The 14,488-nt window shown below is 38.9% G+C and overlaps 1 protein-coding gene across 3 annotated transcripts in view; it reads right to left on the minus strand.

Annotated features, from left to right (window-relative positions):
* Window positions 1–297: 297 nt before the first annotated feature.
* Window positions 298–14,488, minus strand: part of SEMA3C (semaphorin 3C) — a 171,148-nt gene continuing 156,957 nt past the window's right edge. For all 3 annotated transcript variants that reach the window (XM_089524625.1, XM_089524624.1, XM_089524626.1), the window contains 3 exons: window positions 11,987–12,054; window positions 10,267–10,397; window positions 298–6,709 (listed from right to left, as the gene is read on the minus strand). In XM_089524625.1, coding sequence (XP_089380751.1) covers window positions 6,296–6,709; window positions 10,267–10,397; window positions 11,987–12,054 — 613 coding nt within the window. In that variant the 3' untranslated portion in view covers window positions 298–6,295. The remainder of the gene's footprint in view (window positions 6,710–10,266; window positions 10,398–11,986; window positions 12,055–14,488) is intronic.

A 14,488-nucleotide genomic window follows, 5' to 3' on the forward strand; every position in this document is an offset into this window, starting at 1 on the left:
TGGGTGCCGCCATTTTGTACGTGCTCGGCACGTACTAGGGGTAGGGGCGTCCGGAAAGGACACCCCTTTCTAACCCTAGTACATGCCGAGCACGTACTTTTTGGCGGTCTGGAACCCACCATTGTTACAGAGAGAAAGAGACAGAAAAAACCAAAAAACCCAAGAAAACCCCAGGATAGGTTTACCTTAGGGTAGCCATAAATTTAAAATGACTTGAAGGCACACAACAAACATTTAATCTAGGTGAAATTTACACAACAAAAACACACCATAAATCATGACATAGCTTCAGCACCTTTTATTTTTTGTTCAAGCAAATAATATTTGACATATCCAATTAAATTGTATTATGTTGCCCATTTTAATTTTAAATTCACCTTAATGGGGTTTCATCATGCTAAAACTATACATACAACATACCTGGTGACAAAGAGGTGCTTTCCCAAGGAGAATATAGATGTATCTACAGTACCAACAATCACAAAGCACAACTTTACAAATGATATCAACAGCAGTCACAGAACATATTTAGTATACACTGATGAAAAAGTTTAGCAGTGAATTCATCTTTACATTTGGCAAAGTTATGTCTAGCAGGGTTTTTTTATTTTTTCTTAAAAAAAGAATACAATTATATACATTATTCAGTACCCTCAAAATAGGAGGATATTAAATAGCAACAAACCAACCAAATAAATCATTATTATAAACTTAAATGTTTATGTTACCGACATGGAAACAGACTCTGAACAGGTTAAAAACTCTAATGGAAACTACCCTGTACATTTTTAAGTTAGCTTTGTTCATCATATTTTTAGCAACATTGTGTTGAGAAGAAAACCTTGGAGGTCAGAGGAGAGGTGCAACCAGCTCAAGATATTTTGCTGTATGAGGTGAAGGACAAGTTCTGTCCCCAGACTAAATCAAAAATCTTATTCTTTTTCTGAAGGGGAGGTTGTGTTGATGGCAACAAGTTGGTGGTCAGTAACTGGTTGAAGCAAGGCACCAAGAATAGGAATTAAATGGACAGTTCTCACAAGAGAAGAGTATAAGTGGTATCCCCCAAGGATCTGCTTGGTGACTACAGATGTGATGTTTCTGGAAATTTGGAAGCCATTGGGGGGGGGGGAGGCTGTTTTTCTCTTCTTTTTTCAGAGAAAATAACCCAAACATTTTCATTAAAATATGTTATATACAATAGTGTCTCCTGGCCTATCCACCCAATCCTGCTTTATCGGGCAGAAACCATTGTGAGTGATTGAGGTCTGTTTTCCAATTGATCAGGGCAGGGCAGAATGAAGTTTCCACTTGACTCCCACCAGTGATCTCCAGTGCAACAATCCCAATTAGGATACCTCTTGTGACTCCTTCTCATACCAGCAATCACTGGTGGGTGGGGAGGAAGATGGAAATATCAAACTGGCATACCCTGATCAACCATAGAACAGAACTCCATTGCTCACAGTGTCTGCTGCCCCATAAAGTGGGGTTGGTGTTGGGTCAGGAGGTGCCACTTAGTTAAGTATACTGAACTATGTACATTTAACTTACCTTAGGGGCTCAACAGACAGCCCCTAAGGGGTGGCTCCATGTTGCCCCTGGATGCACCAGATCGGGGCTGCAGCAACCACACAGCATGGCTCTGATCTGGCCTTTCTGCAGTGTAAAAACGGCTCCTTTTCATGCTGCAGAAAGGTTGCCGTATCTGTGGCAGCAGTGGCTTTTCAGTGCTCCTTTCGTGTAGTGTGTTTAAACGCTGTGCCAATGGAGCACAGTGATGCCTCCCGCTGTGTGGTTGGGCATATAGCATGATGCTGACCCCACACCGGTCTGAAGAGGCTCTAAGTGTACTTAACATAGAAGCTGATCTAGGAAATTAGTCATTAGTGTGTGAGAGAGTAGGAGGTGATGTTGTATGGCTTCTGCAAAAAACAAATTATTCTTTCTTGTATGTGGGAATGAAGGCAGTGAAGATTTACATCTTTACTGTTGTTGGGACAAATGACTCAATGGAAATTTTAACATACAACACAGTGGAAAAGGCAAATTCCATACTGGAAATCATTAGGAATGGGATTAATACTGCCAAAAAATTTAAGGAAAATATTTTATTATAAAGACATGGTGCAACCACACTTAGAATCTTGCCAGCAATTCTGGAGACCATTCACATCAAAGAATTATAATACTATTGTTCCATGTTCACTGCCATGGTTCCAGTCTATGAAATCCTGGGTTTTGCAGTCTAGAGGAGATTTTAGAATTCTCAGTAAGAGATGGAACCATGACAGATAAAGTGGAATAGCATTGTTATATCTATGTAGTGTTAATGGTCCCATGGTCTTCACATCTCCAAAAGGATCTCCATGATCCTGTGGTTCCTCTACTTCACAGTCTGTTGTAAGAATAATGGATGAACAAAACCTTAAATTCATCATCTATCACTGTTACCTAGCTACATAAAATTTTGTCATGCAGGAGGAAGAAAAATGTTAGTTTAAGTTTAATTCCTTAAACAGTCATACCATTTTAACTATATATAAAGCAGCTTTAAAAAATATTATTTTGGAACTTGAGACTCAACTGAAGTTGTGAACTGACCTAAACATATTGCTAATATTTTGCTTTTAATAAACAATGTATTGTTCCTCAGGCCTAAAGGGTGCTCATTCAAATATAACCACACTTGGCTGTTAAAAGGATACATTGTGCCCTTGAATGCTTATCAACTGTTACACATAATCTGGAAGCAATTACAGTCCTTATAAATGATATTAATGTTATATCAACTGCACCGTAAATGTGCTTTTTTAGCACATAATAAAGGATCACAACCATTCCTAACACATGACCTATATAGGAATACTAACATTCAGACTACTGGAGGTAGTTTTATTCTTTGAAGTCCAAAATAGTATTTTTGGTATTTTTTAAAACTTGGATGTTGTTGTTTTTTGACATCACAGGTATGCTGGTCTGGGAAGTTTTTAACAAGCGTTCCACTTTGCAATGCCTATTTGTTTGTGGCAAGTCACAAACAGTATTCTCATTGCCTTATTACCTGGGACCTATTCTCCTCCTCCTCCTCCCTCTACCCTAAATGGGCTGCATACTCATTCTGGAAAGAAATAATTTATGTCAGTCTGAGAACAATGCAACACACACACATATTTTCAGATGAGCAGATTTTTTCTGTGTAGGAAAAAATTAGCTTTCTTTATGTGGGTCAAGCAATCTGTGATGCACACAATGGAAATCTCATTAAAACAACATGTTTAAACATGTTTCCCCGCATTCCACATAATGCTTGAGAAGACCTAGTCTGGAATGCCTTCAAGTTGTGAGTACTACTGCCCTGTTTTACAACACTAACGTGTAGGGAAACCCATAATATGAGGCCATCATGCCATGGTGCTTAGATGTTGCAAAGGAGTGGACAACAATTTGCCATCCTTTGGAAGCATTCACATGCAGTTGCAGCCCTGTGCTTTGTAATTATGGATATTTCTGTGTCATGTCTTCAGACCAGAACATGCTAGCTGTCTCTGAGGACTGCAGTGCCAAACAAAAATAAAAACCCAGATCAGGCAGATGGCTAGGCACTATGGCAACTTTCTTTGTTACCAGTGGGATGCTTAGACGTGGGACAGCATAGTCTCTCTGAATGTAAAATAAAAGGGTTAAAAGAAATCACAGAATATGGTATCCTTGTATAAATGAATTTACCACACCTAGGCTGGCATCCTGTTATGTGTTCACAAGTGTGGCTTATGCATGTGTAAGACCTTTTTTGGATGGGGCATAGAAGGGTGATATCTGCTCTTGTGGCTCCAACCAAAATCCTCCAATTGCCTGGTAGCTGTCTTTAGCTCCAGCAGGAACACTTGATAGTGTCACTTACTGGTGGGGAGATAGGAAAACTGGAGAAAATTCAGACCGTGAAGATTCAGCTGATCTAGGCTTCCAAGGGAAGGAAAAGATGGATGCACTCTATTTGAAAGTACCACATTTCTCCTTGTCTGACAGCACCGAGAAGCTGCTTTTCCATGGTCTGAACTGTTTTGCCTTCACGTCCCTCCTCAAGGATAATCCTTCCTTCTTCCTCAAGGAGGATATGGAGCTTCACATGTGTAATTATATGAAGATGCAGAATCTCAGATGGAGCCTGAAGACTTCTTGAGATAAATATGAAGGGCAGAGTCTGATTATTACAGAAGCAATGGGATACAGCAGAAGTACATATTCAGCAACCCCACTTTTTTTCTATGGGTCTCTGATGTGCCCAGAAAACCTCATCCAGTGAACTCAGAAATGTTCTGAAGCAGATTTTGGGCAGAACAGAGGGCTGCAATTCCAATTCCCTTTGTGCTGGATCCTTAAATACATCATTAAATCTTGGTCAAGATCTCAGAAGTCATAAATAATACTTCCGCACAGAAGCTTTTGACTTCATAAATATCTGCACCTGGTGAAAATAATAGGTGTGGATTTTCATGGGCTTGAAATCTGTTCTAAGTCAAATTATAACCTACATTACCAAAACACACATGGTATTTTCTCTAGGTCATATACTGAATTCTCTGCTAAAGGAAACACAAGGGCACAAGAGCTGGTCCAAGATGGAACAATCAAAAAGAAGATTGGTACCATGCTTACTGTGAAACACTTCAGTGGAATCTTACAGGTTACTACCATGTAGCTTATTCAATATAGACAATTCCCACAGTTAACTAAGCAGGACCACAACTTCTATGGCATATCAGTTTCTCATTATCCTCTGGTTAGAAAGGTAACAAGGGTTGGTGGGGGAAATCCTTACTGACCTCCTCCCATGACACTCTTCAGTACATGATCAGAAATGCAGGAAGAGCAGAGAAACATCTGCAGCTGTTTACCAACTTCTTCATCCCAATAAAAGCCCAAATGTTTTTTATTAAAGTTTCCTTTCTTTTTCTTTTTTGTGCAAACTGTATGTAGAATTCTAGTGGTGGCCTATACTAGCATAATAGCTGTTTATGCCAGCATATTTATTTTTGGGAGTGTTACAGAAGGAGATATTCAGTATCTCCTTTTACAACACCTTCACACCAGATAGGCAAACACAACCTGGGGGCTCTCAGTGACTGCTCAGCTGTGCAGTGTATTAAGGTTTCTTCTCCCTGCCCTAGAACACCCAAAGAAACAGTAGCTTTTTGCTGGCAACAGAGGTGGCTTTTTCTTCTCTGAGTGTGACAAGGCATTCAAACCATGCCTGTACACACTTCTGCAGTTGAATCAGTGGCTGAAGGTTCAAAGATTTGCACATGGGGAAAACAAAGAATGAACAGACTGTGTCCACTGAAAGACTGGAATAAGTATATTTGGCCTATGACTTTACTATGTAAAAAGGGGGTTGCATTATGTTTTTATGCAATTAACTGCACTGGGGTTAACTATATTTACAATGAAATTATATGCTTGTCTACTCAGAAGTATGCCCCACTGAGTTCACTGGGGCTTGATCTCAGGAAAGTGTGTGTTGTATTGCCATCATGATTACCTCTCCCATATTACATTGTGTGTTCCTGTATCATTAATACTATTTTGGGAAGTAGCCATTAAAGACTTATTTCAGCCATTTATTTTTGAAAAAATAATGTACCATAAACAGAGAGACATACAGAGCAGTGGTTCTTAACCATTTTGGAGCTCATGGATCTCTTTGGGAATCTGAAGAAATCTACAGACCTTTCCCCTCCCCAAATGCAATTATACAAAATATTCAAAGTAACAGGAAAGAAGGCAAAGGGGAAAAAATGTTGTTTTGGCACCCAGTTCACAGATTCTCTGAAGCTCTTCTAATCCTCAGACCACAGGCTAAGCAGCTCTGAAATATATTGTAATTGACAGAAGATATGTCTGTATATGTCGCTCCAACTCACACTCCTTCCTAACCCAAACTCTTTCTTGTACTTCCTACTTTGCATAATTCCAAATTGGAGAGTCAGTGCACTGCATGAGAATCTGGGTTAAGGCAAATAATCTGTTTTACACAGTTATTAGTAAGGATCTATCTGGTGTCAGCGGGCACTTCACAGAATGAAATATCTTTGGATTTGATTTTTTCTTTTTCCTCTTTAGCTTAGACAGGTTGTGTTTAACAATCATATCAAAAGCAAATGAAATTTTTTTGACCAGGCTTGCCTGACTAATGTTTTTTTTTCCCTATGCTCTCAGCAGGAAAACAAAACAAAACAAAACAAAATCCCTTGAGGGTTACAAAATAAAGGAAGGGGTGATGCTCCAAGACAAAACCTTATGATCCAGGTAACTGATTCCTTCGGTTCCGACTTTTCCTGCTGTTGATGAGGGCCTTCAGCTTGCCATAATCCCCCCGCATCTTCTGGGACCCTTCAGCCTGCTGCCCCAGCTGCCTTGTGTCTTTGCAGTATTGATTGATCAGCTGCAGTTCTGAGTGGCTGATAGAGCCAACCAAGTCCTTAGGATGAAACTGTAAAGCCTGGAGTGAGCTGGCCCAGGTCCATGGGGACCATTTTTCAGTCATGAAGGCCACCATGTCTGAATCTAACACTTTGAAGTTCACTTTCGCTATCGTTTGCTTGAAATTATTTTCTGTCGCAATGCAGTGATAGAGTCCCCGGTCAGCTTCTTGGACAGAGCGAATTAAGAGCCCTTGCTCAGTTGCTATTATTCTTTCATTCAGCTTTACCTGGAAGCAACACAGACAATATAACAGAGTTTCTAGCAATGAATATGAGAAGATGATGAAAAAAACAAACAAACATTGATTTTGTTTTCAAAGAGACAATCTCTGAGCAATCTGTTTTCTTTCCAACAGCCACAAACAGAATGTATAAGGAAGTTTAATAGCCTTGCAAAAAGTATTATATTATTCATCTATGATGTCCAGCTTATTTATACATCAGCCATGTGGCCTTTGCTACAGTGTGTGTTTCTGCATGTGTCTCTGTGTGTCTGCATGTGGTTTTATGTGGAAGAAATTTGAGGGTGGGGAAATGAGAACTCAGGGCTCATATTCTCATCAGATAAGAAGAAACAAACTATAACCATTGTACACTATGTATTCAATCAATACAAGCCTTACAAAGGAGCCCATTCTAAACAAAAACCTCTCTAGAAGACTTGGGTGATACATAGTGCCAGCTGGTGGTTTACTTGTCAGTGGGGTAGTTAATCCATTCTGGGTTTTTGTACAAACTCTAAAGGCCCTATCCAGCTGTTGTAGTAGTAGTAGTAGTAGTAAAAGGAGTTGATTCTGCACTTTGGAAAACTTTACATCTCAAAGTAAAACCCCAAATTCCTTCATCACCCCACTGACACAGGAGCAAGCAGCCATTGCTGATAGGTATTGTGCTCTTTGGGATAAATAAACAGAAAACATCAAGGAGAAGTTTTCCCTGAATTATCTATTTCACTCACTTATTTACATTTTACTGTGTCACTCATCTTACTGACTCACTATGTATACAGTTCTCTTGATACTTTTCTGTGTGATGGGGAAGGGTAACTTTTATTATTACTGCTGCTAGTGTATCATCACCACCACCACCACCACCACCACCACCACCACCACCATCTCCTCCTCCTCCTCCTCCTCCTCCTCCTCCTCCTCCTCCTCCTCCTCCTCCTCCTCCTCCTCCTCCTCCTCCTCCTCCCTTGGGCATTGAGTTTTTTAGTATGGTAAAACACCAACTTCCCTCAAACATGTCTTACACTTCTGCTTCATTTATCTAATTATTCAGTTTACTCACTACTTTTTAACAGCAAAAAGAGAAATCTGACTAAAACATCTTACACATGCAGCTAAAATTCACTGGTTTGGATCCTGATTTAAGGTGCAGCTACACTGTAGAAATAATGCAGTCTGATGCCACTTTAAGTGCTGTAGCTTTATCTGATGAAATCCCAGGATTCGTAGTTTTACAAAGTTTTTAGCCTTCGCTGCCAAAGCGTGTTGGTGACTCACACAACTACAAATCCCAGGAGTCTGCAGAGAGGAGCCATAGCAGTTGAAATGGTGTCAAGCTGCATTTTTATACTGTGTATATGTACCTTTAGTTCTAGTTAGTAAGACTAAATATGACCAACTGAAGGCCCATCAGTTCCAGTGGGTCTACGAATATAACTACATCTAGATTAACTATGTGTGAAATGGAATTAACACTCTGTTATTTCAATCAGTATTTTCTTTATTTCTCATTGCCTAGGCTTTCATGGACTTTTTAATCTTTAAGAGTTAGAGTGTTGTTCAATACATGAAAGAATATACAATCAAACAAGCTGGCCATGCTGGTCAGAAGATTCTGCAAACTGTAGCCTATTTCTGATTGTATTCTCTTTCCTTCAACACAAGTTTAGGAGTGAGACTTGACAAACACATCGTTTTTTGCTATTCAGATATGGTTAGCGATATTAAGAAGCATTTCTTCCCATGCAGAGGAACAGCCTAGGGAATGCAAATACAAATAATTTTTCATTTTGTTTCACTTAAGGAAAGCTAGCTCCCTATAATTACACTGTATTTTAGAGAGCTGAAATTTGAGAGCCTTAAAAAGATAGTAATGGAAAATGTGATTACACCGCAGTCAGGAAAATTCTTGTCACTGTGAGTATTTTTAGTTCAGATTAATTCCTTGCCTACAAAAGCTTTCTGCATAATCTCTTCTCCTTCCTCCTCAGACATAGCTTTTCTGTCGCACTTCTGAATATTATGACCATTGCCTCTGGGTGTCTGAAGCACAGAAGGCACTGTTATTATTGTAGTCTTCATGTTGCAGTTAGAATGTGCAACACAAAATTAAGAAAGAAAAAACTGGAGAGTGCCCATTAAAATCTGCAGAAGAAAGCAGAAACACATCCACTTTCCTTCTGCCCAGTTACACCAAAGTGCCCGTGAATGTTATCCAACAATGCTTTTTTCTGACCACCTGCCGACAGAAAACCCCCTTAGTTTTTATTAACATGTTTCCTTTCGTCCAGTAAATGGTGTGAGAGTTTCAGCTCCAGAAATGTCTGAAGTTGTATCTGAAATAAGTATTAAAGACTGCATGCAGTATAAGAGTGATGGTTAGGCTTTCATATAATGTTATGATATATTTTAGTAAGTATTTATTTGCTGTCTCTTTCTGTGATTTTATATATCCCTCAAAGAAGGCTTTTGAGTGCATGTACAGGCCAAAATATGATGGACTTTTTTATCGGTACAAACATCCATCTGTTGAGCACCTGCGCATGTGTCTCTGGTTTCCAAACTAATGACCAGCTTTTACTTAACTATGTACTTGACTCATGTCCCATCATTCACCCAGCTTAAAATGTGACATGAGTTGTAGGGTGTGGACACAGGACACTCATGCAATCTTTGTTCATTTTTCTAAAGGAGCAGGATTGCTCAGATTATGTGGCATTATAGTACATTCACTTATTACCTTAGGGGAAACATCACAAATACCACATTTCCCACAAATATAGGAGATTCATTCTTTTCCCTGTACCTTTGTTTAGTCATCTTGAAGAACAATTGCCACCTAGTTCCATAATAAATTACTAAGACATATGACAGTCCAGTCCACCCATATAGTATAAAGCAGTAAAAAATATATATACTATCTAAATTAGGGATGCAAAAATCTGTCAGTTTTCATTTCTCACTGGAATTTTTATATTAGTCCACTTGCATCCTCATCCCACTCTAGTTTTATATTGGTTTGCAATTGTTTTCTTCGCCTCCTGCACAGAGATTGGTGTATGGTTGGATGTTTAATTTCCCTGATGTACATATTTGACTGACTAAAGCATTTGTATGCCTGATTCAAATGCATCTATTTTTAATTGGCTAAAACATTTTTTTCCAAATGTATATACATTTTAATTGTGATCATTTTTAAATGTATGAATTGTTATGAATAATTACTGTGTGCATTTTTCTTGATTAAAATGCATTACAAGTCCTAGCAATATATGAATATCTGATGAAAGATGTGCTTATTTACATTGCTGGTCTTGGAGGTGCAAAATTGATGTGGGGAACATAGGGAAATGCAACCTAATGAATTTCTTTTCCATCTCAATTGTGATTGAGAGTACAATTAAGGATTATGAATGTCTAGTGACTTGGTCACTGATAAGAGTTCATGGCATTTGTCATGTAAGGTGCAACACTAAAGATCATATCCCATATGAACATTAGCCTAACCATCATTATTAGACTTTTGGTTCTTTAATGATATGGCCAAGATTACTCACCTCTTTTCTTCTGTCATTGTCTTTTTGTAACAGCCATTTAACAGAGGCCTGTGGTGATTTAGGTGTACATTCAAGAAAGGTGGTGTTATTCTTGACTCCATACTGAATTACCTCAGCTGCATTTCGATAAGCTACAACACAAAAACATATAGATAAGAATGATGGTTCCTCCTCTCTGAACCTAGGAATTTACACATTGTTTCCTCCACACTACCACAGGCTTCATACTTTCTTTTATGATTCACTTAGCAATAATTGAATTCATTTTTACTGGTCTTCATCTAAATAGATGGGAGAAGGGAACCAGGATGATTTGCAACTATGGTTTGAAAACCCACTTCAAACCATGTTCTCATACTCCAGTGATAGCACCAGCTCAGTTAGCTTTCAACATTTTTAGGAATAATATATGCTAATCATGACAAAAGTAAACAATTAGGGAGGAAGAAGAAGAGATAAGATATTATATATATGTCCTGAGACAATAAATATAAGTTTTCTTTTCTTTTACCTTACAAGAGCATGCAGAATATCCTGTTTCTACTATAGACTTATATTTCACAACACCTGCTACACTCTGCTCAATATAGATACCAAATAATCCCACATCCTTCAGTTGTGAGAGCTGCAAACCAGCATAGTGTAGTGGTTTGAGCATTTGACTATGACTCTGGAGACTTAGAGTTCAAATCCTGTGTTGCCCTATAAACTCATTAGGTGGCATTGGACAAGTCACACTCTCTCAGCCTCAGAGAATGACCATGGCAACTCTCCTCTGAAGAAACATGTCAAGCAAACCCCATGATAAGTTTGCCTTAGGATCACCATAAGCTGGAAAAGACTTGAAGGCACACAACAATAAACATGTAGACTGAGAACAATGCCACTATTTGGTCTATGGCAAATGGCAGGCCTCCCAATCTTTGATAGCACATTCTGATTCTGAGATCATAATGCCTATGACACACTTGAGTCAACCTTCAATTTTAGTCATAATATCCAGTATTTGGTGCTTAAGTCCATAAGTTTCCTTCTAGTTCTCCAATTGTTATTTTGAAGTTGTATGATAAATCATTCAGATGCCCCATTTACCTGATGTACAGGTAATCAAGCAGAGCAATAGCAGCTTCATTTATATACCACTTCATACCATACTAAGCAGTCTCTAAGCAGTTTACAACTGTAAGCTAATTGCCCCCAACAAGCTGGGTACTCATTTTAGCAACTTCGGAAAGATGCTAGCCTGAGTTGACCCTGAGTCCCTGGTTGGGACTGAACTCACAACCTTGTGATTTGTGAATGAGTGGCTGCAGTACTGGCATTTAACTACTGTGCCACCAGGGCTCCTTTGCACCACCAGAGCTCCTTTAGAAGTTCCAGAATCCCCCAACCAGTATGGCCCAAAGAGTAACATTTCCAGACTCTGCAACAGTCTGGCAATATCAGACACAAATTATGTGACCATGGATGCAACTTGGTGTTTGTCACCATGGCATCATGGTCAGCCACTATCATCTTATGAGGAGGTCAATTTTAGATTTTCTTTTTAAAAGAGATGTGCTCAGTCCTGCAAACAGACATGACACACAAAAAGGAAGGAAGGAATGCTGAAAATGCATGGGCACTGTATTGTTTTTACCAGTAAACCACATGGATTGTATGATTCACTTAAGAATAATCAAATGTTTTTCTAGCCCAGGCATCTTTCCGTTCAAAGTACCTTTTAGGTTAAATCCTCGGCATTGAGTCATAGGGTTTCCATGCCTCACATCTTGTCTACGACTCCTCCTAAAGAATTGAGGAAAAGGGAAGAAATTACATGGCAAAAGTTATTTAAACACAGAGAATATTCTGACATGACCCTGCAGAGCTGCTCAAGCACTTGGAGTCAGTTAAGTCCTGATAAGTGATAGCCCAATTGCTATGTCATGTATAGATTCACACAGTGGGATTTTTTTTCCATATTTCATACCTATAGTTTTGTGTAGGCATTGCTGGATATGACACAATGTTCATTTGGTGATAGATATTATTGCATTATATTATATCAAAAGAACATTATAAGGTAATCTATTGTGGATTCCCATAAGTGCCACTCTGTTATAAAACTTTGAGCTGCCATGTCTGCCCCTTTGGAAAACTGTCAATACTTACTTAGTGGTAGATCCTTTGGATTCCAGATAAAATTCTTAGGAACCTGACAAACTGTACTACCCAGCATTAATATTAGAAACAAGAACAAGTATGGCTATGCTTACAACTTAAAATTAGCTGTGGCATTTTTGTCTATACCTCCATGGCAGACCAACCCCAACCCTTTTCAACCAGCATAAAACAAGGTGGCCATTTTTTAGTATTGTTATTTGATCTGGAAAAAGTGGAGACTGCATTTCCAATATGTACTACCACTCAGGGCCTTCAGGAGTGTCCTATTACTAATTTTTTATTCAACGGTTTTGGAGGAATTCAGGGACTTCAACAGGGTCCTGGGGGGCTTTAACAAATCCTAACAGGCTGTATGTGGCCCATAGGCTGCCATTTTCCTATACTTAATGTATTATTTTGGTATGTCAAAAAGATATGGTGGCGTCATCTTTATGAAATGGCCAGCCAGAGTTTTTTTGTGTTCTATGGAGGAAACGTGTATGCGTGTGGGATGGAGAGAAAGTAATGGGGGGAGAATGGATGAATGTGTCTGTGTATATCTATATACAAACACATGCTCACACATCTGCAGCTCCCAGTCTCCCAATAGATGAGGGGAGTGGCCCTTTGGGTTGAAAAAGGAGAGTGACTTTTGGCACTATTTTAAGTTAGTTGTATTTCATATTGAGAGTCAATATGGTGTAATGATTTGAGCATAAGACTTTGGAAGACCACCATTTGAATACCTGGTCATGGAAACCTACTGGGTGACCTTTGGGAAATCACCCTTTTTTAGCCTCAGAGGAAGACAATAGAAATCTCCCTCTGATTAAATCATGTCAAGAAAAACCCAGACTAGGTTAACTTTATGGTTGCTGTAAGTCAGAAACAACTTGAAGGCACACAAAAATCAGCACTTACCTTTCATATTGTAAAAAATTTAATCTCAGAGAGACTGAAGATTTTTTAAAAAGAAGTTGGCACTTCTTTCACTCCCAGGGAGGTCAAAAGACCTCTCTTTGTAAATCTTTGCCTCAATTGAAGGCAAGACTCTCCTCCTTTGTAACATAAAATCAATTTGTTTCAGAAGAACACTCTTAGTAGGCTGCCCTTCCATCTTTAATGTCAAAACTTATATGGGGTGCTTTGATCTTTTTAAGACATGTCCTAGGCAGAGAATGTGAAATATTCCTATGAATTACAGCACTGCTTGTTTGGTTCCTTCAGATCTTCTGAGAACATTAGGAGCAGCCATTTTAAAGAAGCCAATAAACCTTGTAAAAACGTATAAGTACAAATATTTGCCTCAGAAAGATGTGCTGCGGGTGTATTTTGAAAACAAGGACACGATCAGATACCTCAAGGTCTTGTTTTGGAAAAAAGTTTAGTAGGAATCCAAAAGGGCAAAGAAATAACAAAGTCGAGGTTCTACTTTTGTCTAGACTTTGAGACTTCACTTGGCTGCTTTTATGGTTGTTTTCTCAATCATAATCTGTTTTTTTAACAACAGATAAAGGAACAACACATTTCCTAAACACAAGGAAAAAAGACTTCATTCTCTATGTATTTATCCCACACGACAAAAACTAGAGAATAAAGAAAACATTATCTCAAGAAGACAGTGTGTTTTTTCTGCTAACATGATGGCAATCTTAAAAATATCCACAGACATTTCTAAACTTTTAGCTAGATTAGGTAGACTGTTAGACTTGGAAAGGGATAAAAATTCACAAAGATCTTGTGCCGTGAGGAAGGGTTGCCTTCCCGAGAACCACAGATCCACAGGGAATTATAATAACTATAGCAGGAAACCAGGATCATACTGTGACTTTGCTGCTCTAAATTTCTCAGAATAAACAACTGTTGTTGTTGTTGTGGGCCTTCAAGTCTTTTCTGACTTATGGTGACCCTAAGGGGAACATATCAGAGGGTTTTCTAGGCAAGATTGGTTTTGAAATGGTTCACCATTGCCTTCCTATGGGGCCAAGAGTATATGACTTGTCTTATCCAAGGTCATCCAGTGGGTTTCCGTGGTTGGGCTGGGACTGAGCCTCTGGTCTCTCAGAGTCTTAATGCC

The sequence above is a fragment of the Sceloporus occidentalis genome, unplaced genomic scaffold (assembly GCF_023333645.1).
Source record: "Sceloporus occidentalis isolate IW3139 unplaced genomic scaffold, rSceOcc1.0.p SCAF_5, whole genome shotgun sequence".
In the NCBI taxonomy this organism is placed as follows: domain Eukaryota; kingdom Metazoa; phylum Chordata; class Lepidosauria; order Squamata; family Phrynosomatidae; genus Sceloporus; species Sceloporus occidentalis.